This window comes from Oenanthe melanoleuca, chromosome 9 (genome assembly GCF_029582105.1).
Source record: "Oenanthe melanoleuca isolate GR-GAL-2019-014 chromosome 9, OMel1.0, whole genome shotgun sequence".
In the NCBI taxonomy this organism is placed as follows: Eukaryota; Metazoa; Chordata; class Aves; order Passeriformes; family Muscicapidae; genus Oenanthe; species Oenanthe melanoleuca.
In genome coordinates, this window is record NC_079343.1 from 5,843,642 (window position 1) to 5,867,448 (window position 23,807).

The following is a 23,807-nucleotide window of genomic DNA, read 5'->3' on the forward strand; positions in this document are numbered from 1 at the left end:
TAACACTGAGGTGAAAACAGTTTGGTTCTGAAGGATTTGTTCTATAACTTAATCTTCTGCTCTTTGGTGTAGGATCTTCAGTGTACCAGTAAACATCCAAGTAAAAACCCAAGAAAAAAAAGGCTTTTTAGCCCAGAAAACTTCTCAAGTTCCTTTGCACTGAATTCAGATAAAACAAACCAAAAATAATAATTATTTTTTTCTGTTGGATAGTCTGAACAATCCCTTTAATCTTGGCTTGTCTTATTGCCAGAATATCTGGTGTGCTTCCTTCTTCTCAAGTATTTGAAGAAGAATTTACTAGTTTTCATACTTCCAGCAAGTTGCTCCTCAAACTATTTTTTTGCATCTTCACCCTGTTTTTTTAACATATAACCTGCAACTCTTGACAATTGTGTCTCCTCCTCTACTCTTCTATTGGGTAGAACTTCAACTATCCAAAGAATGCCCTTTTGCCTCTGCTGGCTCCCCTCGCCATACCAGCCTTGTCATCCAGGATAGGGGCTTTTTGAAACCACTTTGTAACCAGAATGCAGATTCCCAACCTCTCTTGCATGTGACCCATGTTCTGAATAGTGGTTATTTTAATTTCTGAAGTTGCAGAGCTGTTCTTTTGAGCGTGTTTTTAATGAAGAAGCTTTTGCAGGGAGACTGAGTGATGCTGAACCCACCTAAGGGGGATAGTGGAGGCTTTTGCTTCAAATATCTGTGGTCTGATTTCTGCCTGGGCTGTTTTGTGACCAGGGAAACTTCCTGAGTGGGGAGGGTGAAATGCCTGTTTGGCTGCTGCCGAGGAGCAGCTATCTCACAGATGGGTCAGGAATGCAGCTGGCATCCTGCAGCTACTCTGGCTGGGGGCTGAAACAGCCTCCTGCTCAGCAGTATGTGGGCTGAGGTACTCAGTGCCTTTCTTATCCTGGTCTTCACTGCCAAGATCTCCCCAGGCCTTTGTGCTTGCTGGCAGGGCTCAAGGCTCCTGTAATGGGGGTGATTGAGTCAGCAGCTACTGAGAAGGTTTGACACATTCTGGGGGACCAGACAGGATGACCCAAGTGGGTGGAGAGAGTTGGCAGGTGTTGCAGTGATGCCACAGGTATCTTTGAAAGGTCATGGGCATCAGGGAGATCTCTGATGGCTGGGGAAAGGCTGGGTTACTACATCTACAGAAAGCCTGGGACTGTAAGGCGATCTCCTTCGATTTGGTCTGGGAGGAAAGCCATGGCACAAGTGTTCTTGGATGTCTTTTTTGGTCACATGGAGAAGGTGATTGGGAATAGCCAGCACAGATTATCCAGGAATAAATCGTGTGACCAACGTGCCTTCCAATGTGACAAAGTGAGGGGTTCTGTGGAAGAGGTAAGAGCAGTGTATGTCAGGTGTCTTACCCTGGGCGAGGATAATGATGACAGGATCTCTAGCTATACAGTTGTGTCCAGGCTAGCACATCATGGTGAGGAGGGGCAGCATGATGGTGAAGAGCTGGAGCACTTGTCCCAGGAGGAGAGCTGGGCTTTATCTTTGTTAGCCTGGAGTGGACACTGGGGACATCCCTAGCAGCTGCTTTCTGCTACTGGAAAGCCTGTGGCTGTCACATCACTAACCCCTCCTGGTGAAGGGCACAGAGGACAAGAGGCAGCTGTCCTAAACTGAAACAGGGCAAGTTGCTACTGAGTAGAATGGGTGGGGGGGAATCAGTTCCCCAGGAGCCAGTCTGGCACTGGAACTGGGACTGGGAAAGGTGTCCCAGCCTCTGTCCTTGCAGACTTTTAAGATCCAAATGACAAAAGCCCTAAGAAAACTAGTACGAATTCAGTGCTGAGTCTGTTCTGAGTAGGAGGCTGGACCGGAGCCTGAGAGCCTTTTCAAAATGAATTATTGTATGACAGCTTGTACATGCTATGTAATCCAAGAATTTCCATTCTTGGAGGCTCCTCAGACTTGTGGTATCTGCGGGGCCATGCTCGTGCATTTCATGTGTGGTATGTGGGCACTTAGGGCACTATTCAGCTCGCCCTACGTGGAACTGGCCGTTGCTTGGTTGGTGGTCGGTGTCGGAGTGGCCTGCAGGGGTAACAAACGATCTGCTGCACAGATGGCTGCGCCTGCACGCTGGAGAACTGCCTGGGAGGCGATGACATCAGATCTCTGGATTGCGGATACACTGCAGCTCGGGCACTCGCTGTGTGCGCTGCGTATTCCCCGCGCATCCTGACCCACTCCCTTCGTAAGGGGTCTCGATTTGCCTCATCCGTCCCAAAGCGCACCGTGACAAGAGCCACAATGCTTCTTCATAGGAGGCAGGAAATCGGTGCCGGTGTGTCACAAGGACTGTTTTCCTAACAAGTATTTTCTGGCATTTGGAACAAAGAGGGGACAGCTAATCTTACGAGCTGACACCTCTGCTTGTCTTCCCCACTTCTGAAGCGCCACAAATCTTTCCGCCACACAGGATAGGGGGAAAGCTGATGCATTTTCCTGCTGGTCTCTTCGCACAGACAACAGCGATGAACAACCCGGTCGTGGAGAGCTGGGCTCGGGCAGCGGCCTGCGCCGGGCCCGGTGCTTGCAGCGGCCCTGGCCGGACCTCCAGGATCCGTGTGCAGCCCGGAGCCGTGTGCCCCGCACCGCCCCGCCGTAGCCGGGACAGCCGGGCGGCGGAGCGGGGCCGGGCCGGGTTCGGGGCCGGGGCGGGGCGGGCGCGCAGGCGCAGCGCTTGGACATGGCGGCCGTGCGGGTGCTGCGGCGGGCGGTGCGGCTGTGCCGGGGCCGCGCCGCCTCGGGGGCCCGGCCGCCACCCGTGCCCCAGCGCATCGAGGAGAAGCGCCGCGCCGCGCTGCTCGGCGGCGGCCAGGCCCGCATCGACGCCCAGCACAAGCGGGTGAGCCCAGCACAACAAATCGCCGTGCCGCTGCCGCCAGGCGCACTCTCGCCGGGGATGGCAGGCCGCGCACGGCGGGGCTCCGCTCGGCTCTGGGGACTCGCAGCTCTGCGTGGTACCTGCAGACGCCCCTTTGCGGGAAGCTTTCCTCAAGCAGGGCTAAAGACTGCATTGCCTATTACTTTGGGTAGAAAAAAGAACAACTGCTTTACTAATTCCTTTACCTCAGAGTGGTCACCGAGATTGGCTGTAATATGTATGAAAGGTAGTGTAGACAGATGTTTAAACTTCTGCCTGTCAGTGTGCTGGTAAGTCAGGTCTAGGTTGCTTAACACTTCTGAGCAACAGCTTCATCTTCACACTGCTGTTGCAAATTTAGGCTGATCTCTGAGATGAGAGCAGAGAATTAGAAGGGGAAAAGACAGGTGGGAGGGATGACAACAGGTGGGTGTTTAGTGTCCTGCTTCTGTCGTTCAGAATGTAGGCAGTGCTGATGGGAGTGACAGCAGAAGTTTCCTACTTCTGTTTATTGCTTCTTGCTGGGATGCCTTTTTAGTGTGGTGCGAGGCCCTGCCGGTACCACTGGGGCTTGTAGGCATCAAGGAGGTGGGAATGGCGATTCCCAAGAGGGCTCTGTCAGTGATCAGTCTGCCCATCAGCAGTGCTTCTCCCCAGTTACACAACCCCTGATGAGAGTTCAGTCTCACTGAGTTACATTCAGGACACTGACACACCAATATACAAGCACTTCTGCATGTCTAGGGCCTGGAACAGCTTATGTTTTATATAAACTAAAACTATGGCTTACCTTAGGCTTTCCTAAGGTAAAAGCAGCATTTGCTGCTTTTCATGAGCTTTTTGGCCTACTGGTCAGATGTTCTGTAGAAGCTGAGTTGTGTTATAATGTTATCTTGATGTGGGTCACATCATCCCCTAAAGGAGACAACTCAGGTGCCCTGCCCTTTGCAGACAGATGCTTGCCATGGTTGGAAATAATAGATTTGTTTGGTAGGTTAAGATATAAAGAACTTTGCAGTCATTTTTTACTACATAACACTGAGCAAGGGACGTGTATATCTTGTCAATTGATTCTGTTCTTGGCGCTTACCCTACTTTTGCCCATGACAGTGTCCAGCAGGAAAAAGAACAGAAGGATTTTGTCAGAAGATCCCTGCAGGCTGTCATGCTTCCTCTTCCCTCTTATTTACTGCAGTTAAATAATATTTGAGTGTGGTGAATTGAACCCTGAGCTGTTGGGAACAAGTGGTCTAGCTGTGGAAGGGTTCCCTGATTAAGAATAGAAAAAAGGCCTTAATAGCAGTATTTAAGTGTGTAGGCAAAAATAGCTGTGATGCATTTATATTCCGTTGAAAAGTCTCTGAGGCTGTTTCCTTTCTCCTGTGGTAGTGCTGCTCCAGCAGTCAGCCTTCTTTTCAGAGTCTGGCTTGCGTTATGTTTATTTTTGAGGAGGGTAATCACTACACAGGCTGTTTCCAGCTTTGGGGGCCTGCAGTTGCTTTATGGACCCAGTGTAGCAGATCAAGTGAGGTTTTGCTTGATTAAACTGCATCTGCTGAGGGTCAGCAAACAGCCAGACCCACCTGATGACTGTTAATTGTTGCTTCCTCTGTTTCAGGGAAAGCTGACAGCAAGGGAAAGAATTCTGCTGCTGTTGGACCCCGACAGTTTTGATGAATATGACATGTTTGTGGAACACAGATGTACTGACTTTGGGATGGACTCTAGTAAGAATAAGGTAGTTTTATTTCATATAACTCTTGTTTCAGCATCCTCTGCTGTGCAGCCATCCTGCTGGTTGAAAATGGGCTCATCTGTTCACATGTGATTTCTATTACTTGTTTTCTTTTTATGTATTTGTTTTGTAAATTTGCTCTAATTACTCTCAGTTTCCATTTAACAGCTTACAGAGTTTTCTGTTGTCTAAACTTGGTACCTTTTTTATAAGGTCATCTGTTTAGGTCAAATACCTTCCTGGGAATTGTCTTAGATTTGCATTTTAAACAGTAGAGGAGGCTGCAGAGCTTTGTTGGTGCAATTTTGTCAATCAGATCAGGTACAAGGAACAAATCAGGATAGATACTTCTGCTTTCCTACAGCTAGGATTAGAGTTATTGGATGAGACAACTCAGATCCATATTTATGCTTGCCAAACTACAGTCATAAAATCCTTTAGGACCTTACAATCTGATCTGGATGTTTGGAAGTCCCAGCATTTGTGCTGCTCTGTTAGCCAGTTGTGCCCTGCTTGCTGGGGCACTTTTCTGGCCATGTATCCTAAACCAACACGGTACAGGGAGTTCCACACACACAGGGAGTATCTGTGGCTCCCCATAATGTTGATGCCTAATAGTGTGCTAGCTGGGAAAAGTGTTCTGTTGTGGTTTGGTAGAAGGGACCAGTGAGCTGCTGGGATGTCAGTGGCTGGTGCTGATGTTCCTGTTAACTGTGAATCTTCCTGTAGCCAAAGGCTGTTTGCTGTGGGTTGTGGTGTAGGGTGAAGAGCTCTACATGTGCCCTGTGCTGCACACAGTGATTACAAGTTCTGTTTGTGCAGTTTTTAAACCACTTCATTGGGTTTCAATCCTTCAGGTTGCAGGAGGGGTGCAGAGTTCCAGCAGGGGCACTGGGAGCAGCAAAGGTGAAGGATTTGTTTGTGTCAGACAGGAGGCTGATGACACTTGGTGCTGTGAAGGATGTTGTGTTAGACCTCCTTGCCTCTCAGAATAGCAGAGCAATCATCTTTTTTCCTCTATTTTTTTTACTAGGTTCCCCAGCAAACTCAAATAACTGCTGTGTTGCTTCTCATTGAGTTACTCCATGCTGCATCCCACACTGTTGATAACAAATTGCTGTTTCTGATAATAGGAGGAGCAGCAGAGTCCTGAGTGTCACAAGAGGGTTAATTCTTTCCCTTGTGCTTCAGAATTCACCCTTCAGTGAGCTGCAGATTGTGTTTACAGTGCACAGTTTCACAACAGATGACCTGACTGTGGCCACTAGGTAGACTATTAGTTTAGCATTGAATTTTTAAGTGTCCGTGGAACTTTATGAGGATAAGGTATGACTTGTGCTTGTGCTCACATCCAGTCTGCTCTCTGGGCTGCGGGGGCTTTTGGGAGTCACCTGCATGTGGCAGTGGCTGAAGTACAGGTCTGTGCTGCTCCTCTGTGTGCCAGGGGCTGAGAGCAGTACTGTGTGTGCAGCCTGAGAAAAGGCACCAGAAGGTCACTGACAACAAACCACCTGGGCATAAATGGCCCTTAGAGTGGGCCCTGCACCACACCCTTCCCTTTTTTTTTTTTTTTTTTTTTTTTTTTTTTTTTTTTTTTTTTTTTTTTTTTTTTTCTTTTTTTTTTTCTTTTTAAATACCAAACAACAAAAAGTACTTCAGTGCCTGAAATTCCCTTTTTTGCTGACAGCCCAGTAAGGTTCCTTTCCTACTGTTGTCCTGAAAGACTTCTATATATTTTCTTTACTAGAAAGTGATATTATATAGATGAAACACATTTTAAGACTCACAGGCTCCATTTCCTTGGCCAGTTCTTTCTTCCCTTATTTACAGGGTGAAAAATGGGACTTGTCAAGTTCAAGCATTTGAGGTGGCTGTAATTATATTTTTGGACCTGTCCAGGTTTGTTTTTTATCCTCTATCAACAGCTCAGAGGTTTCTGCGCTATGTTCATTCTTTCAAAAACATCAGCTAGTCCTGATAAAAGGTACATCCTGTCTCTGAGGGTATGATTTCCCTTAGCTCCAGATGTGCTGAATATGAAGGGAAGCTGCTGAGTTCACTGATCTTTACTCTAATACATAATGAATATGAACTATTACCTCTAGTTTTCCTTTTCACAGCTGGGGAAAATCTTTGTGGAGCCCTCACTGCAAACAGAAGAGGAGACCTCCTAGGAAATCAGTCTTTGCTTTGTCTTAGTAGGAGTTTGTGGAAATTTTAGTGGACATCATTGTTGCTTTGGTTTTTTCTATCTATTATTTTCATTAATTAATTGTTTTTATTGCAGTATCCTGGTGACAGTGTGGTGACTGGCCGTGGACGGATTAATGGGAGACTAGCTTATGTTTTCAGTCAGGTAAAGTTTTACTTGTTTTTAAATAGTGTGAACTTATTCTTTGAAATAAGTTCATGATAGTTCACTGTGGCCATGTAGTAATGTACCTGTGGAGGAAGCAGGGCACCCTCAGAGAAGAAGAAGCAAAAAAGCTTGTGATAGCATATAAATAGATAAAATATACTTTTTGTGTTAAACATGTATTTTTTAATATTAAAATAAAAGTTTTTCAGAGGAAACATTTTAGGTAGTGACTTATCTTGGTCACTCACTGTGCAAGAAAGGCTTTCTTTCAGATCATGAGTAAGTGCTGCTCTGTTTTGGGCCACAAAGTAGCCTTTGTTCCATTTGCTCCCATGGCCAAAGTGGCTGGCTGTGTTACCTTGGAGCAACGCATACACTCTACCTTTTTTGTCTTGGATGTGTGCTGCTTCTAAGGAGAGATGCTGTTACATGGACCTGAACAGGTGGAGAATAGCCAAACACAAACCTTCATTTTAGAACACAATTAGGGGGCAGTTGTTGTATTAGTAGAATTTAAGAGTGCCCCTTCATTATACACCCCTCCCTTTTTATGTTTAAAGACCTTTTTCCCTCCAAATTAAGCTGCCTCCTGAGATGCCCAACCTTTTTTCTTCAACTGTTAGTCATAGCCATGCTGTCTCTGTCCATGCAATTTTTGGGGCTTCTTTGGCAGTAAGTCTCAGTGGGAATGCAGCAGAGAAACTCCCCAGGATCTGTCTGGGCTCTGTTTGTGCCAGTAGGTGTCAATATCCTATTTTCTGGATCAGTCCCAGGGCCTATTAGAGATCTGTCTGCTTAGGCCTTTTGGCTGACAGTCTCTGCTGCACCCCTGGAAGAATAACTCTTGGACATAACTCATGAGTCTAGAATGGTGACATGTGTGCAGGTTTGTATTTCCTCCTTTTAAGGGAGGCTTGTGTTGAGCTGGGATGATCTGCAGGCTGCACCGAGGGAGTCAGTTGTTTTGAAACAGCATAGCAAATATAGAGCACTGTAGGATTATATTATTTACTGGTAATTGACAACATTTTATTGAAATTATTCTTTCCCTAATCTGAAAATTTGCTTTACCTTCAGGATTTTACTGTCTTTGGAGGCAGTTTATCTGGAGCTCATGCCCAGAAGATCTGCAAGGTAATGTGGCACAGGAGAAAACTAAAAAAAAATTGTTAACATCCTTTTTTTCAGTCTGTTGTGATAATGACTGTGAATAAAATTTTTGGGGACTGACTTCAGTGGGTTCTGGCGTGTGCCATGCCTGAGAGTGGTCTCTGGAATTTTTGAGTGTGAGCGAGCTTTTCCAGGTAATACACACTTTGTTACATTAAGTTATGTCTTCTTCTCTACTTCAAAGGATGAAAGACTTGCCAAGTACAAATATAAATTCACTACTCATTGTCCACTGGAGAAATGAAGAATTAATTTGGAGAAACTTTTTCCTCTTAACAGTGTGCTGTGAAAGTGTGTAATATTGAAAAAAAAAGCAAATGTAACAAGTGAACAGCCTGAAGCGAAACAGTTTTACAACTTGGAAGTCATCTTGACCCTGAGAGTTTCTCTTATCAGACGCTTGTGGCTATTAATTCCTGTTTGCTTGTCTTGCTAGAAGTTTTTGAATCCCAGGGCTGGGGAGACAAGAGCTCTTTCATGCATGAGTTTTGAGTGGTGTGAACTGGAAATCTTCGTGAATTTTCTTGCCATAGAATCAGAAACAAAATTTTTGGTGCTCAAGGTCTTTTATACTGTGGGAATAACTACTCTTTGGCATAGGCTCCTCAGGAGTGTGTGGGAAGGAAGCACGCCAGAGATTCTGGCAATAAAACAAGCCAAGATTAAAGGGATCGTTCAGACTATCCAACAGAAAACATGAAGACTTTGAGTTAGATAACAGCTATTTGCTTTTACCAGGTCTTGATATTTGGAAGGACTTGAATTACTCTTTCACACTGGAGCTTTGTGGTGTCTGTACTGGTGGCACTGGAATGATTGGGTGTTTTCTGGTGGGTTTTCTTTCATCTCTTCTTTGTAAAGCAGCAGGGTCTGATCACAACTAGAAAAAATGAGTCTCCTTCCTGGTCCTGTTCTTGCTGGGCTCCAAAGCTGGAAGGCTCTGGGAGCATCAGTTGCTTTGGGGCTCAGTCTTTGATGTGTGTTTAGGAAGTATTTGGAAGAGCCTTGGGAAAGTCTATATACAGGTCCCTGGAAAACAGCAGGACTTGTCAGTGAATTCTAGGATTGCGCAGAGGTACTTACCATCAGCTCCTGTTTGGGCTGGAGTTTTGGGTCTCCTGAGATACCACTGACCTGAGTGGCACCAAGTGAGATTTCTGTGTTTCTAGGCAATATAAAATTCAAGGTTGATGCTATAAGCGCTCTGAAAGTGGAATTGTGAATCACTTAGCAAGTTAAAGATTGTCTGCAATAATTTTATAACAATGATTGAAAGGGCAGGGAAAAGCAACTTCAAAATTCAAAATGGGGATTAACTGATGTTTTACAAAAATTATTTAGGAGCTAAAGCTGATCTTGATGTTAAAACAGATCTTAACATAATGTGCCAGTGCTGTAGTGTTATGAAAATGGCAAATATTTTACTGGAATTCAATAATCAGGAATATTTTGTGCAAGGAATGTAAGGAATTTAGTCCTCCTACTTAAGATTCTGTTGTAGAATACTACAGAATGTGTATGATCTTGAGGCAAGTAACCAAAATTATCAGAGCCCTAGAAAACAGGATGTGGGACTGAATTGATGGTGCTTAGCCTAGAAACATGAAGAGGAATATGAAGACTGAAGGGAAATTTAAGGTACTTAAATGTTTACAAAAGTATAGGCCCAGAATAGCTAATTGCTCTCCCTCACTGATGTGTATCAAGACAGATGTAACATTTAAATTTCTGCAGGAAAGATTTAATTTACTCTTCCCAAAGAAGTTCTAAGAAGGGTAATCAAGCATTAGAATATACAGCTTAAAGAGGTTCTACAGCCACCACTGCAACAAACTTTGAAGAGCAGATGAGACATATATGAGGGGATGTTTGAGGTGCAGTTGAGACCCTTCATGAACATGGAGAAATTGTCCCTCTTCTGTGACCATGTCACTCACTGCATTATCCAAATCCAGTGCTGAATGTGGACATGCACAGCTGGGAAGGCAGGTATTTTTTTGAGGATTTAGCTTAGCTGGGTCAGTACTGAGGAGTTTATGTTCATCACTAGATCATGGATCAAGCTGCCATGGTTGGAGCACCCGTGATTGGGCTGAATGACTCTGGAGGAGCCCGTATCCAGGAGGGAGTGGAGTCCTTAGCAGGCTATGCAGACATATTTTTGGTGAGTAGGCTGCTGGATGGAAAGGGAGCTTGGCATCCACAAAGGTGGGCAAAACATGCAAGTGGGTGTTTGTAAGTGAATGTTAAAGTTATCGTTCTGTTTCAGCCAATGGATAAAACAGTCTGTTAAATTCAGACCTTGTTTCTTTTCTTGGCTTTGGGCAAATGTACCCAGGTCTTAAACAAGGGTGATACTGGGGTCTGTAAAGCTCTGTGATCCAATGTGTAGTGAGAATGAAAGAACAGGCAATTAGCTTAATTGGAAGAAAACCCCAAGCAACTACTTAACTTCTTGTTTTACACCAATTTTTCAGTTGTCTGTGTTGAGATGTAATTTCTCTGAGCGTTTGTCAGAGACAGGTGGGTACACCATAGTTCAGTGGTTTTTTTGGTTGTGATGTACTATCAGCTTCACTATGTCTCTTCTGAAATACAGATATGTTATCAATTTCACACAGCAGTTATTTTTCAATGGGGTTTGTAAAAGGTGAAGGATTTCCACTGGAGAAAGAGGGACTTAAAGTAAATTAAGCACTTTACACTGAAAGGAAACTTGGAAAGCTCCTATCAGAAGCAGTGAAGTGCCTGTTCTGTCAAGATGGGGGTTAGGAAGGAAAATAAAAGAGAGTTTCAGGGTGGCAGGGAAAGCAGGCATGCAAGCCAGAGAGGTTTCTATTCAAAGAAGTGTGCAGGTCAGTGCTAACCTTACTTCTGGGGATGTCTGGTGTTGATTGCACTGGTGAAAGTTTTCTGTTCCTAGAGGATTTTTGTGGTTAATGCAAGAATTTTTCCCCTAGGCACACTGCTGCTCATTTTTTCCTGGAAATGACATTTCTTTTGTATGATGCTAAAATACTTTGCATCCAGTTGTGCGCATAGAACACTGTCCCTTCAGCAGGAAAGCAGGTGGGATGTCAGGTCAGTCAGATGCTGACAATTTTGGGGTGGTGCAGTCTGGGAGGAACAGTTACAGAAGTCGTTGTGACCCAGTTGGGCAACAAGCAGTGTAAGTGGATTTTTGGGCAGCCTGCCATCCATGTTGGATGGCAGCCATTAACCTTTGTGTATAACTCAAGCTGGTGCAGAAACCTGATTTTAAAAGAATCCCTCCCCCAGTTGGTCAGTAAGCTTACTTCTATCTTTGAGCACAGCGTACCTACACATTCAAATGTCAGGACATCCACTCCTCCTAACTCCAGGCTCAGTGCAGTTTTTGCCCTAGCAGCATCTGTTGAGGTGGCTCAGGCTACCTGCAAAGACTGTATCTTTGCAGTGATTGCATAGTGTACGGGAACAGAAGGGAGAAAAACAGAAATAACCAACTCCTTTTGGTTCAATTTGTGTGAAGAGATGCTCTCCAGATATTTGTCTGCCAGTAGATAAAACAGTCTTGTTTGTAATGGTGACTTCTTGCAGAATCTATGCACAGATTTAGAGACACTTCTTTGGTAAAAAAAAAAATTTTTCCTATTTCAGAGAAATGTTTTGTGTTCTGGTGTCATCCCTCAAATCTCCCTCATCATGGGTCCATGTGCTGGTGGAGCCGTGTATTCTCCTGCTTTAACTGATTTCACATTCATGGTGAAGGTAAGGGTGTGTCCTGAGCTGCTGCTGTGACATTGATGCAATGTAGCCTTTTAATAAATTTGTCCCTCTCTTCTTATTTTGGGGAAAGTATTTAGAGGCTGTGGCTGTTACTTAGGTGCTTTTGCAGCTTGGCCCTGGCATTCACTGTTTCTGCTTTTTCCCTTTCCCCAGGACACATCCTACCTGTTCATCACTGGGCCTGATGTGGTGAAGTCTGTCACCAATGAAGATGTCACCCAGGAGCAGCTCGGGGGTGCAAAGACACACACTACAGTGTCTGGTGAGAGCTGGGAGCTTTACTGAACATGCTAATTGTGCTCAAAGTAAATGAGAGCCCTTCTGGCTAAACAGCCCGTTGGTCAATGCAGATGAGTCTAAGGGACAAAGCTCTTCCTAAACACAAGATCTGACTCTGTTTAAGCTCTCCTGCAGCTCCTGTTTAGTAACAGAACACAAAGGATGGAAAGTGGGAACGTGGGAGAGTTCTGAGTTTTGGAACAGAAAGTAGCAAATGCACAAAAGATGCTAGAAGTGGGAAGACCGTCAGGGGGCAGGGCTTAGCAAAGTTAGCCTGGGATGGGGTTTGTTTGTTGTCCAGACATTTCCATGGGTTGAAAGAATCTCAACAGTCCCTTGTTTGCTCACTAATGTGATTGATTGAACTGCTTAACTATAAACCCACTGGTAGTTTGAGCTGAAGCACTCTTCCCTTGTTTCCCCTCTGTGAAAATGTCTGTGAGTCATGAATCTTCTCAAGACTCAAATGATGTGAGTTGATGATGAACCAAAACCACGCACACACATGCTGCCCAGATCCAGCCCTTTTATAAAAAGCACTTGTAGTCCAACACTTGGGTGCAGCACAGTAACCTGAACAGAGTTCAGAAGGCTGGAGTCCAGCTAGGGCTGTGTCAGCTGATAAACCACTTCACATTATTTTAAATATGAGGTCAACAATCCAGACCTGTTCTGGAGGAAGTTGATACAGCACGTGCTTTCTAGATATTTTTAGCTGGTCAGATTTGGTGGCATAAGGCTCCTTATTGTTAATAGCTCAAGTTTAAAGAGTCTTGCTGTTGCTTGTTTCTATCTTTATTGGTATATATTTAGAAAGAAAAGCTGGTACAGTGATTTCTCTCTCTGCTTTTCTGTGTCTCTGCAGGAGTTGCACACAGAGCCTTTGAGAATGACATCGATGCTCTGCTGAACCTGCGAGAGTTCTTTAATTATTTACCCCTTAGCAACCGGGATCCAGCTCCAGTCTGTGAGTGCCATGATCCCAGGTAAGGGGAGCCTGGCTGAGCTGGGAGCTCTGAGCATTGCATTTCATGGCTTCTCTGGCTTACAGGAGAAGAGACATGGGTGTTCTGTGCCTGGGGTCTTGGCAGATAATTCTGCATTCTGGTATGTGAATATGGGAAGTGTTCCGACATGTATGTTCACTGTTAGGTTTAATTCTGTTTCTGAAAGGGCTATTGTCCAGCTGTGTGCAGAATGTGGGGAAAAGCAATCTCTGTCCAGGTGGGCTGCCCAGGCCTTGCAACAAGTGAAAGAGGTAGGAAGTAGCACAGTGAATGGTAATGGGGAGAACTTGCCCTGTTCTGTCAGCTGTGTCTGCTGGATGAGTTCTGTTTATAAGGGTTAGAGATGGGCAGGCAGCAAGGAGGCAGAAAGCTTTGTGTGTTATGTACTTATCTCAGGCTCATTGTGGAGTTGGCAACATAATACAGAAATACTTTTCCCCATTTCAAGAGGGGAAAAGTGGCAATGTCTGGACTTTTATCAGGGAATTTTTCCAGGAGCTGAGAGACAGCCAGAGAGACAGCACAGGACACTGAGCAGAGAGAGCCTTGCTAGGACTGAAAGGCAGAGAATGTCAGTGGAGTAAAAGCATTTTGACCCAAGCTCCAGTTGCACTCAAGTTCAGCCCTTTCCCTAGGGAACCCTCAAGAGGCCCATGCACTCCCCTGCATGGGAATGGTGCCTGAATATGTTCCTTTCAGCTCCTCACATATGTGTCATGTGTCTTGGGGCTCCTCATGTGTGATGATTTTAACATGTGAGTCTGGAAGGTTATTTTCTCGTCATCCCTCACTGTGCTTTTCAGTGTCTGTGTAACTGTTTGGGGAGGTGCTTTTGGATTGATTTTACGAATCACTGTGCTGGTCCCTGAGATACGTTTTTCACTTTTTTAAAAAATAAATTTGCCATTTTCTTTTAGAGAATGGCTAGACAGGTTAATTAATTACCAGTCCTAAATTTTTCTGAGGTAGGTGTTGATCTTTAGGAGTTTATTAAACTGTGCTGGTCTGGTTCTGTTCTGTTCTCGACTGCTTTGGTTTGATAGTGACAAAACCAAAGCAAATCTCTTGTATTATTTTCTGAGTTGGGGAATTATGTTTGAGGTTATCATGATCTTTATAAAGCATGCAACAAGTTGTACTGGGATAATTGCTCTCTACAGACTTGATTTTGGTGTTTCAATTTCACCATAAAAGCAACTGTCCATTTTTTCAAATCAATGTACTTTATAATAGGCAGTTTATTTGTGAGAAGTGTCAGTTAGGTTGTAGCTACTAAGGTATAAGAGATTTGTCTCACTTAAGAAAAAACGAACTAATCTTTTACAAGGCATGAGATATAATAAATGCAATTTGTACTAAGAACTTCAATTTAGTAGCCTTTATACGTGTGACTATTTGTTAAATTTGTCTGGTTTTATAGTGGCATCTCCAATAGTTTTCCCATTTATAGTCCTAATGCACATATTGTTATTACTTCAACTGGACATACTGACATCTTAATAGATTCCTTTTGCTTGGGATTGATGTGTTTGATCCTTACAGCTGCTCCAGTCCCAGTCCATTCCTCTAGAGTAATTGCTTTCTTATTGCATTGTTCTCACACCAGAAAATTGCCACAAATGATACAAATCAAATGTAACCTACCTGTGCTTTCATTGTGAAGTCCTGGGGCTGTTGGGGGTGGTTTGGTTGGTTTTTTGCTCTAGTTAGGTGAATTCTTTTTGGTGTTGAAAAATGCCAGCCTTGGCTGCTAAAGCTTGTGTTGGCGAGTGTTTGTTGTCAGTGGCCTGGGTTCCGAGGATTTCCTGCATTTGTTCCTGGTAAGATGTCCCCTGCCTTTGGGAGGTGTCTGATGCATTGCATTTGCTGTATGGCATTGGTGGGATTTTACCTCTCTCTGTGTCTCTACAAACTTCTGGAGGAGGTTATTGCCAGCTCTTGGTAACTAAGTACAGTTTCACTTCTGCATTGAATGAAACCCAGTGTCCATCTGGTGAGGGTGTCTCCAGCTGTCACAGGCTTTAACAATGAGCAGCATTCTGTCCCACTAAGTGGCATCTGTAAGAAACACCTCTTAAGCCCAGTGAGTGCAGCAGCAAGCTCCAGATGTGCTCTGTCTGTAGATATTTGAAGGAGATTTTCAAACGTGGTATCCTGGATAATGTCTTCATTTTGTTGATGACTATTTTAATGCTGTTAAAATTTCCTTCAGCACTGTGAATTTATGGGAGCAATAATTTTATTTTTCCACTTCTATAATTTGGGGTACCAAAGGTTGCAGGACAGAACTTGGAGCACATTTGTATCTACTTTATGGACAAGAAAATTTAGAATTGTTTTTATCTTGGGGTTTAGTATATTAAAACAAGTTTAACTTCAGATTAAGGTTCCATTATATCATTTTATGCAAGTGTTTGTATGCAATATTTGTATGCGTATGGAAAAAGCACTTGAAGTGTTGCTGTCAGCTTTGTTCTATATATAGCTGAGTCTCTTCCCTTCCCTTCCCTGCAAGGGGCTGTGCCCCCCTCATCCCGAGTGTCTGAGGGAGCACAGGCATGGGGCTGTACTTATAACTTCTGTCTGTTTTTGTCAAACCACACATAATTTTCTTCAATTTTAAATTCTTTGTCTAGAGCCTTGTGTTGTCTTATTCAAAATTTTCTAAATCATGGCATTGTTAAAATATTAATTCAGTAACAACTCCATAGAAACACCATTAGTAACAAACAGAGATCAGTATTTTTATGGAATGGCACAAATATAACACTCCCTGAAACCACCTCAGTGGTGACTCATAAAAATTGACACCTCTGCACGGAATCCTCAGACCCAGAGGGTGCCACTTTTGAGTGGGTCCCTAATGACGGTAATGTCATCAAAGCTGGGGAACTGATCCTGGCACTGCTGATGGCTGGGCAGGGTCTCTGTTACAGGAAAACTCCACGTGGAAATGTGTCACTCTAAGTGGAGAAACAGGAGTCTTTAAACACAGTCAGTGGAGGGAAGACACAGAGTGTGGTTATTTTTTCCCCTGAGTGTTTTCCCCACTCTCTGCTTGTCTGAGGATGGAGAAATGAGCGTGGAAAGGTTTCCTCCAGCTCAGTGTGTTCAAAGCCCCGGGTGGCAGCGTGGGCAGGGCAGGGGGAATGTGCTGTTCCTGAGATGCTGGTGTGTGACAGGGAGCTGAACCCGGGAGAAGGGCTCTGCCTGGCCAGCTGTAGGGAGCGGGCTCTGCTGCCGCCGTTCCTGACTGCTGAGCGGTGCTGCCGCCATCCCCGTGTCCCCTGCAGCCTCTCGGCCGTGTCCCCAGCCCCGTGTGTCCCGCGAGCCGGCAGTGCCCCCTGCAGCCCGGCCGGGCCCTGCTGCTGGCTTCCCAAGCGCAGCTGCCTTGGAACAGGGGTCTCCTTCAGGAGGAGGCTGCTCAGGCTGCCCGAGATGGAAAACTCATTCCTTTCTCCATATCTGAGGAGGTTTCTGAAGTTTCTGGGAGGTGAAAATGTTTACCCGACTTTTTGGTCTTGGTGTTCATTTGGTCTTTAAATGTTGTTGCTCACGCTTCCTTGCTCTCCACAGTGACCGTCTGGTTCCAGAGTTGGACACCATTGTCCCAAGTGAGTCAACCAAAGCCTATGATATGCTGGACATCATACACTCTGTAAGTCTGACAGTGTTCAGATTAAACATGCATATATTACCTTCTGGGTCTAAATAATTGACAGAAACCAGTAGCATGGTGCTGAAGATATAGATACTGTTACTTTTTTATTTCAGTCTTTATAAGTGACTATTTCTGCCTATGGAGAATCCCAAGATTTGTTTTCAGGATACATCTCATGCTGTATACACAACTGTACAGATGAAAGATGCTGCAATTCAGTTCTTTTTGGGGTCAGAACCCCCCCTTGAGTTCTGTTGCTTGACCCCTCCCTGCACCTGTGTGCATCTGTCTTGGATTCTAGCACTTTATATAGAAGTAATAAAGTACCCAGATTGCAGAGATTTACCCTTCCTTGTTTATGCTAAGAGTTATGTACATGTGCAGTACAAGAAAATATATGTCTATTTTTCTGAAATTACACAATTTGCAACTGGCTGCATTTAGACACATTTTAGTGGCGAAAGCAAGCTCAGGGTATTTTAAATCCCTGGATTCTTCCACTGTGAATTTCAGCACTATGTGTAATGAAAATTAAAAGGTGTCATGTAATAAAAATCATTAGCTGAGTTAGGAGAAAACCCCCAAGCCCTCCCACGGATTTTGGGAAGTATTAAGGAAAGAAATAACACCACTTTTATAGTGCTTACATTCCTCACAACTTTTTTAAGACTGAGGCTAATGAAATGACTGGCACACTGCAGTGTGTATGGGAACAGCTGCCATAAATAGATGGAACCAGTGAATCCTGATGGAAGCCCAGGCAGCCATGTGTAGGTGTCGCTACTGCTCCATGGATAATTCTGATCTGCAATGTGCGAGTTCTGGTCATGGCTCATGCACCAGGGCTGGCCCCTGGCAGGGCACACACAGCTCCAGCCCGAGAGAAGTGCAGAGTGAGTGCTTCCGGGTGGATGCTGGCTGGGCACTGTATTCCCTGCATTCCCTGGGGCACACCCAGCACTGACCCTGGGGCAGCAGGGCTGTGCTGGCAGCTCCAAGAAAGGGCTCTGAGCTTGCCAAGAGAGATTACATCAAACGTGTCACTGGGAGCTTCGAGCTCCAGGAGGTACTGTTTTGTCACTGGAATTCGGTCTGTAAGTGCTGCTAATTACGATGTGAGAAAGTAGTTCTTAACATGTGATTTGCAATTTGTTCTAAGCCAGGAAGAAAGGCTCCCTTCAGTCATAAAGGTGTTCCCTGATGGAACACTTAACTGACAGTTTTGGTAGTTTGTGTAGGACTACTTCTTGCAATGAAGGCTGCAAAGACTAAAAGTTTTCCTCCCTCTGTTTCCTTCAAAACTGTGCTAGTTCTGAACTGTTTTAAAAGTTGCAATATTAAGGCAACTCAGTTGTGTTTGCCTGTGTATTTATGCACCTCTCTCTGGCCTCATACGGGCTCTGCCTGCCTCTCCCCTTTGCAGATTGTGGATGAGAGGGAATTCTTTGAGATCATGCCGACTTATGCCAGAAACATCGTGGTTGGATTTGCCAGGATGAACGGACGGACCGTTGGGATTGTAGGCAACCAGCCCAAAGTAGCCTCAGGTTGGAGTCCAGTGTGAGACTCTTAACACTGCCTTGCCTCTGTCTCTTTCTCTACATGCTGTGTAAGGTCAGAGCTGTTGTGTTGTGTGCTCCTCCACTCACTTTGTTTTTTCCACCACTTGCTTTTGTCTTGAACCTCAATGTAATGCAGCTGTGAGCTGTGAAATTAACTGCAAACCATTTCTTTAGTGGCTCAACGAGGTGATCTTGCTCCCAGGTAATTAAAACAGTGCTGCATCCAGCCCAAGAGGAGCAGAGGAAGGGGGAGAAACCACTCATTTGGCAGCAGCCTGCAATTAACTGGGTTAATCATGGCATGGGAACTGCACACTTCCTTCCATGGCAGTAAAATCCCTAAAACTCATCTGTAGGGTGAGGGGACTTCGTTATCTCACTGTAGCTGAACAGTGCAAAGCCTTCAGATACACAGGTGTGGAGCTCTTGATCTCACATGGTTTGGATCTGAAGGTACAATGTGCAGCTCTAGCTAAGATCACCTTTCTTAACTGTCCAAGGATTTTGCTTTTTCTCCTTACTCAGTAATTTCTGAAGTGGCCTTCCCCAATTGGAACATTCTGATTTGCTCCTTGTTTTTAAATCTTGTATCTATTTGTTTGGGAAAATCAGATGACCCAGCATGGTGTTTCATTTGTTTAATCTCTACAAGATACGACCATCGAGATACTGATGGAAGGTTTTAATATAAATTTAATCTTCACTTAGTATTTTAAATTTTAACATCTCTTTATAATGTTTCATATAGAGGCTTTGACACAAAATGTGTTTTAATATAGTTGTGCATAATATAATTCTAAATGGCACTGAAACAGAACAGAAACACTTTGCACTGTCTCTACCAGAAATGCTGATCTTTCTCAAACTATTATTGGACTGTTTAATGTTTGGGTTTTTTTAATGGAGAATTCTCTAACCTTTATGACCAATATGACTGATCTGAAAAACACTAATGAAGATAAAGTGACAGAAAAAATATTTTAAATTATGTGTATGTAATTAAACTGTTATGTTTTGGGATAGAAAGTCTTTAACACACAGGGGTTAGAAAAATGAAATGCGCCTTTGAGTGTAGCTTGTTCTGTGAACTTAGTTCTAAACCAGAAAAGCTTCATGGCAGATAATCTCCACATTATCTACAGATAAGCTTTAACTTTGTTTTAAGAAGACAACACAGCTAAAATAGTGTGATTTTGAGTTGCCTTGAATTACTGCAGTACTTGGACACCTTTTTCTGTGTTCTTAACCTCAGGGTGCTTAGACATAAATTCTTCTGTGAAAGGAGCCCGCTTTGTTCGGTTCTGTGATGCCTTCAACATCCCCCTGATCACCTTTGTGGATGTCCCTGGGTTTCTGCCAGGTATGCCTTCCCCTTAGAATTCAGCGTGGGGCATGGTGGTGTTGGTGTTAAAAACCCATTTTCAGAACTTTGAGAAATCTTTTGCTGTAGTAGACTTAAATAAACCAGGTTTTAAAAGCCCACTTTTTGGGACAGAAACTCTGTATTCTAGCTACAGTAGTCATCACAGAAGGATAGTGAAATGTGGAAAAAATTGCAGGAAAATGAACTAGTGCCTAACTAACGAGCGTGTTCAGGAGTTACAAAGCTTTGCTGGAGTTACCTGAGAGGAGAGAGACACATCACACAGTCAGGTAATACTACAATCTCCAGCAGCCTGGTAGAGACACTGGAATGGCCAGTTTGCCAGGGCCAGGCCTGGGGATACCATGCTCTGGAAAGCTCTGTGCTACTGCCAAAAGCTGTGACTGTGACCTGTGCAAGGAAGAAACCTGCATTTCCTGGAGATGCTGCCCTTGTAAGTGGTGTGAAATTACACTGATTGCTGTATTATACTGAGGCTCCACGTCCCAGTCAATGCTGAGCTGTGTTTTTAAATGTTGCTTGATTTCTTGCTGGGCAGGGTGGCGACAAGAGGAGGCTCTGCACAGGCTGTGCTTGGTCAGGGGAGGCAGTCCAGTGCTGTCCCCTTGGGACATGATGAGGGCAGAGCTGGCATGGCAGGCTCTGGGCAGGGAACAGTGGCAGCTGGGGCCACTTGAGGATGTTCCACCCACATCTGCAGTCCCTCAGGTGATCCTGACATGTGTTGCTCTTCAGGCTCTGCTGCAGCAGGAGAACCAGCCTTGTCCACCTGCTGCACCAGCTGCCCAGAGGTGGTGTTACAGCTCTGCCATTCAGACCTAGGGCTAAACCTAGGATAGGTCCTCAGTGTGGTAGAGTAGCCAAGGTGCTTTCTGTGTGGTCTAGAAAAGAGAGGGCTTGGAAGGTGAGGCTTCTGCTGAAGTGACTTTAGGCTGTTTCCTACTGCTGGTCACATCTGGAGTCTTGAAAATGCTCTAACTGTATTTTGTTTCTAGGAAGGTCCCATCTACTGAGCTTTGCTTCAGTTTGTATGCCCTTCCATAAAAACAGCTGCTGCTCTAATTTTTGGGTTTCTCAGTATCTTGCAGAGAACACTGCCTGGCTTGATCTTCTCCAGGGTGTTAACATGGCTGTGGTGGTGGTCAGGTTTGCTGCTGGTGACAGATGATGGGGTTGTCTGAATTCCCTGGAGTGAAGCAAATCCTTGTCCTTTGCAGGCACGGCTCAGGAGTACGGTGGGATTATACGTCACGGTGCCAAGCTGCTGTTTGCCTTTGCAGAGGCAACTGTGCCTAAGATCACTGTCATCACCAGAAAGGTAAGCTGGCAAATTCCATGGAGGTTTTCCAGAGTTCTTCTTTCCACTAGTGGCAATTTTAGTTAAACCAAGCTTTGTCTGTCTGTCCCAGTGGTGCTTTCTATAATTGTTGCATCTCTGTTTGTGCCATTTGGTAACACCTCTTTGTATAACATTATGAGGGGCCACTTCTTCTATTCCCAGGCCATTACCTCTGCTCCTTCCTTCCTCTAGTCTCTACACTCCCCTGGAACTTCCAGTTTCTGCTCCCTGCTTTCTGTCAGGAATGCCTTCACTCAAGTAATTGTCCTGTGTCACCCAGCCTATCTCACTAAGGACATGCCATCTGTTTGCAGCAATTCTGCTTTCTCCCGTCTTGCCTCCTGAGCCTCCCTCTGCAAACCCAGCACTGGCTGCATCTGTCTTCTGCTGTGTCTGCAGGTTGAACACTTGTGGCTTCTTTCCCTCCCCAGACTTCTGCTATGCTCTACCTCATCTTCCTTTCTCCATAAGGTACCTGACACCCTGCTGCCAGAAGCTCTGGGGCTGGCATCTTACAGCCTTAGCCCTCTCCCTACTGCTTTGCCCCTCCTGCTTATTTTTCTGATACACTTTTGGCTTATCATGGCAAAACTCAAAAAGAACTTTCTGTTCCTTTGCTTTCTCTGAGTTTTCAGAGTATTTCCATGCAGTACTTGTCAATCCTGCAGCCTTGCTGCACTGTTTAGTCCCCTGACAGGGACTGCACTGCAGTTTGCTCTGCAGTCCTGCAGTATCTGTTCATCACTGCTGTCTGGAGCATTTCCAGTTCCAGAGTGGAGCACTGCAGAGCCTGAGTGCTGCATTCCCTGGCCAGGAAATTCCAGAAGCCCACTGCCCAGTTGGTTTGTGTGCATGCGCAGGTTGAGGCCTGCTTGTCTGGATATACACTGACCCCTGCCTTGCAGAATGGGCTTGGTTACACCAGCAGCCCCCTTCCTTGCTCTTTTGGGGCTCTGATTGAAGTGGTGTCTGTTCCTAGGAGATTGCTGCCACAAAGTGGAGATGCTTATGCTCTCCTTCAGGTAAAATCCACCCCTAGCTGCTTGTCCCTGGACTAGAAGAAGCTGCAGGAGTAATGCAGGCTGTTGCTGCTTAAAGGCCACTGCTGAGTAGATGCCCTGGTTTGTGTTACAGGCCTATGGGGGTGCCTATGATGTGATGAGCTCCAAGCACTTACGAGGAGATGTGAATTACGCGTGGCCCACAGCTGAGGTGGCCGTGATGGGAGCCAAGGTGAGTCCAGCCCCTTCTCGCTGCGGTGCAGCAGTGCCCTTCCAGCACCATGGGCTGTCCTGGTGCTGCAGGCAGGGGGGATGCTCCCAAGCCCTCACCTGGAGGCTGTGAGGTGGGCAAGGGCTAGCAGGGCAGAAGGCTGAGGGACTGTCACTGACCCGAGCCCTTCTGTTCCCAGGGTGCTGTGCAGATCATCTTCAGAGGAAAGGAGGCAAATGCAGAGGAGGAGTACGTGGATAAGTTTGCAAACCCCTTCCCTGCTGCCATGAGAGGTATGGTTGTCTCCCACACTGTCCCACTTGGCTTGCCATTGCATGGAGATAAAGTTGTGCTGTTGAGTAAATTTTTTGCCAACAAGTAAGTTACTTGTGTCTGAGTTAGGCAATACTTAGCCACAGCCTGTGCATGCCTGGACACAAGACACATCTTCAGCTGCAAAGAGCCTGGTGAAAAGTGGAGACTGATCTGCAAAGTGCATTTTCCATTGTGTAGATAGTAGAAAGTGTCTCAAAATTCAGCCTTTTCATTTATAGCACAGGTGCTTTGACAATCTGTTATACAGTCCTAGATGCAAAGCAGTGGCCTGAAGAAAGAGTAGGGCCCAGTTCAATTATGTTCTCCAGAACTCTCAGGAACAAGTTCTTCCAATGTTTTTACTTCCAGTTTTGGAGCAGTAATGTGCTCTAAAAGGCAAGTTATATTAATAATTTAAATACTGACTCAGGAATGTTTCCTTCTCAGGCTATTTTAAATTTAGTTAATTTATAACTTGTGAACTTATTTATTCCAACCATTGCTTTGATTTTGCTAACTTATGGGTTAGCCTAGATACAGGAGGCTGGGAGGCAAACACTTCATGGTTGGTCAGGTTGAGGTTTTTATTTGTTTTAATCTTTTGCAGGGTTTGTTGATGACATCATCCAGCCTTCGACCACCCGCACACGCATCTGCCACGACCTCGACGTACTGGCCAGTAAATCCCAGTCCAGTCCTTGGAAGAAACATGCCAACATCCCACTGTGAGGGTGAGCAGGGGCTGCCCGTGCTGGGAGATATCCTGAACATGAGTTCTGGTTAACTCTGGTTAATGGAGGTCTGCTTGGCAATAGAAATAGTTCTTTTCATTTTGATTTTGCCAATAATCATCAATAAATCATAGTATATATTTAAATTGGGGGTCTGACCTGCTCACCCTTTCTTGGTGGTTAATATTCAACACACCCTGCCCTACCTGCTGCAGATGAGCCGTTACTAATTGCTGAACGTCAAACATTCCCTTGGCTCCCTCATTCCACAGGCCCTGGAGGTGGCTCAGGCACCTCCCACTGCTAGGAAGTTGGTCCCCTGTGGAATTCAAGGGTATTCCATTGGCCAGAGACTTTGGAATCTGACTCCACTTCCTGCATCACTGACT

General features: G+C 45.1%; 1 protein-coding gene across 1 annotated transcript; it reads left to right on the forward strand.

Annotated features, from left to right (window-relative positions):
* Nucleotides 1-2,701: 2,701 nt before the first annotated feature.
* PCCB (propionyl-CoA carboxylase subunit beta) lies at nucleotides 2,702-23,564 on the forward strand. The gene is made up of 15 exons (XM_056499186.1): nucleotides 2,702-2,878; nucleotides 4,515-4,634; nucleotides 6,919-6,987; nucleotides 8,068-8,124; nucleotides 10,211-10,324; nucleotides 11,800-11,910; nucleotides 12,082-12,190; nucleotides 13,073-13,193; nucleotides 16,791-16,872; nucleotides 18,299-18,422; nucleotides 19,690-19,797; nucleotides 21,039-21,139; nucleotides 22,295-22,393; nucleotides 22,572-22,665; nucleotides 23,295-23,564. The coding sequence occupies exons 1-15, from the start codon at nucleotides 2,720-2,722 to the stop codon at nucleotides 23,414-23,416; spliced, it is 1,590 nt and encodes a 529-aa protein (XP_056355161.1). The 5' UTR covers nucleotides 2,702-2,719; the 3' UTR covers nucleotides 23,417-23,564.
* The last annotated feature ends 243 nt before the right edge of the window (nucleotides 23,565-23,807 follow it).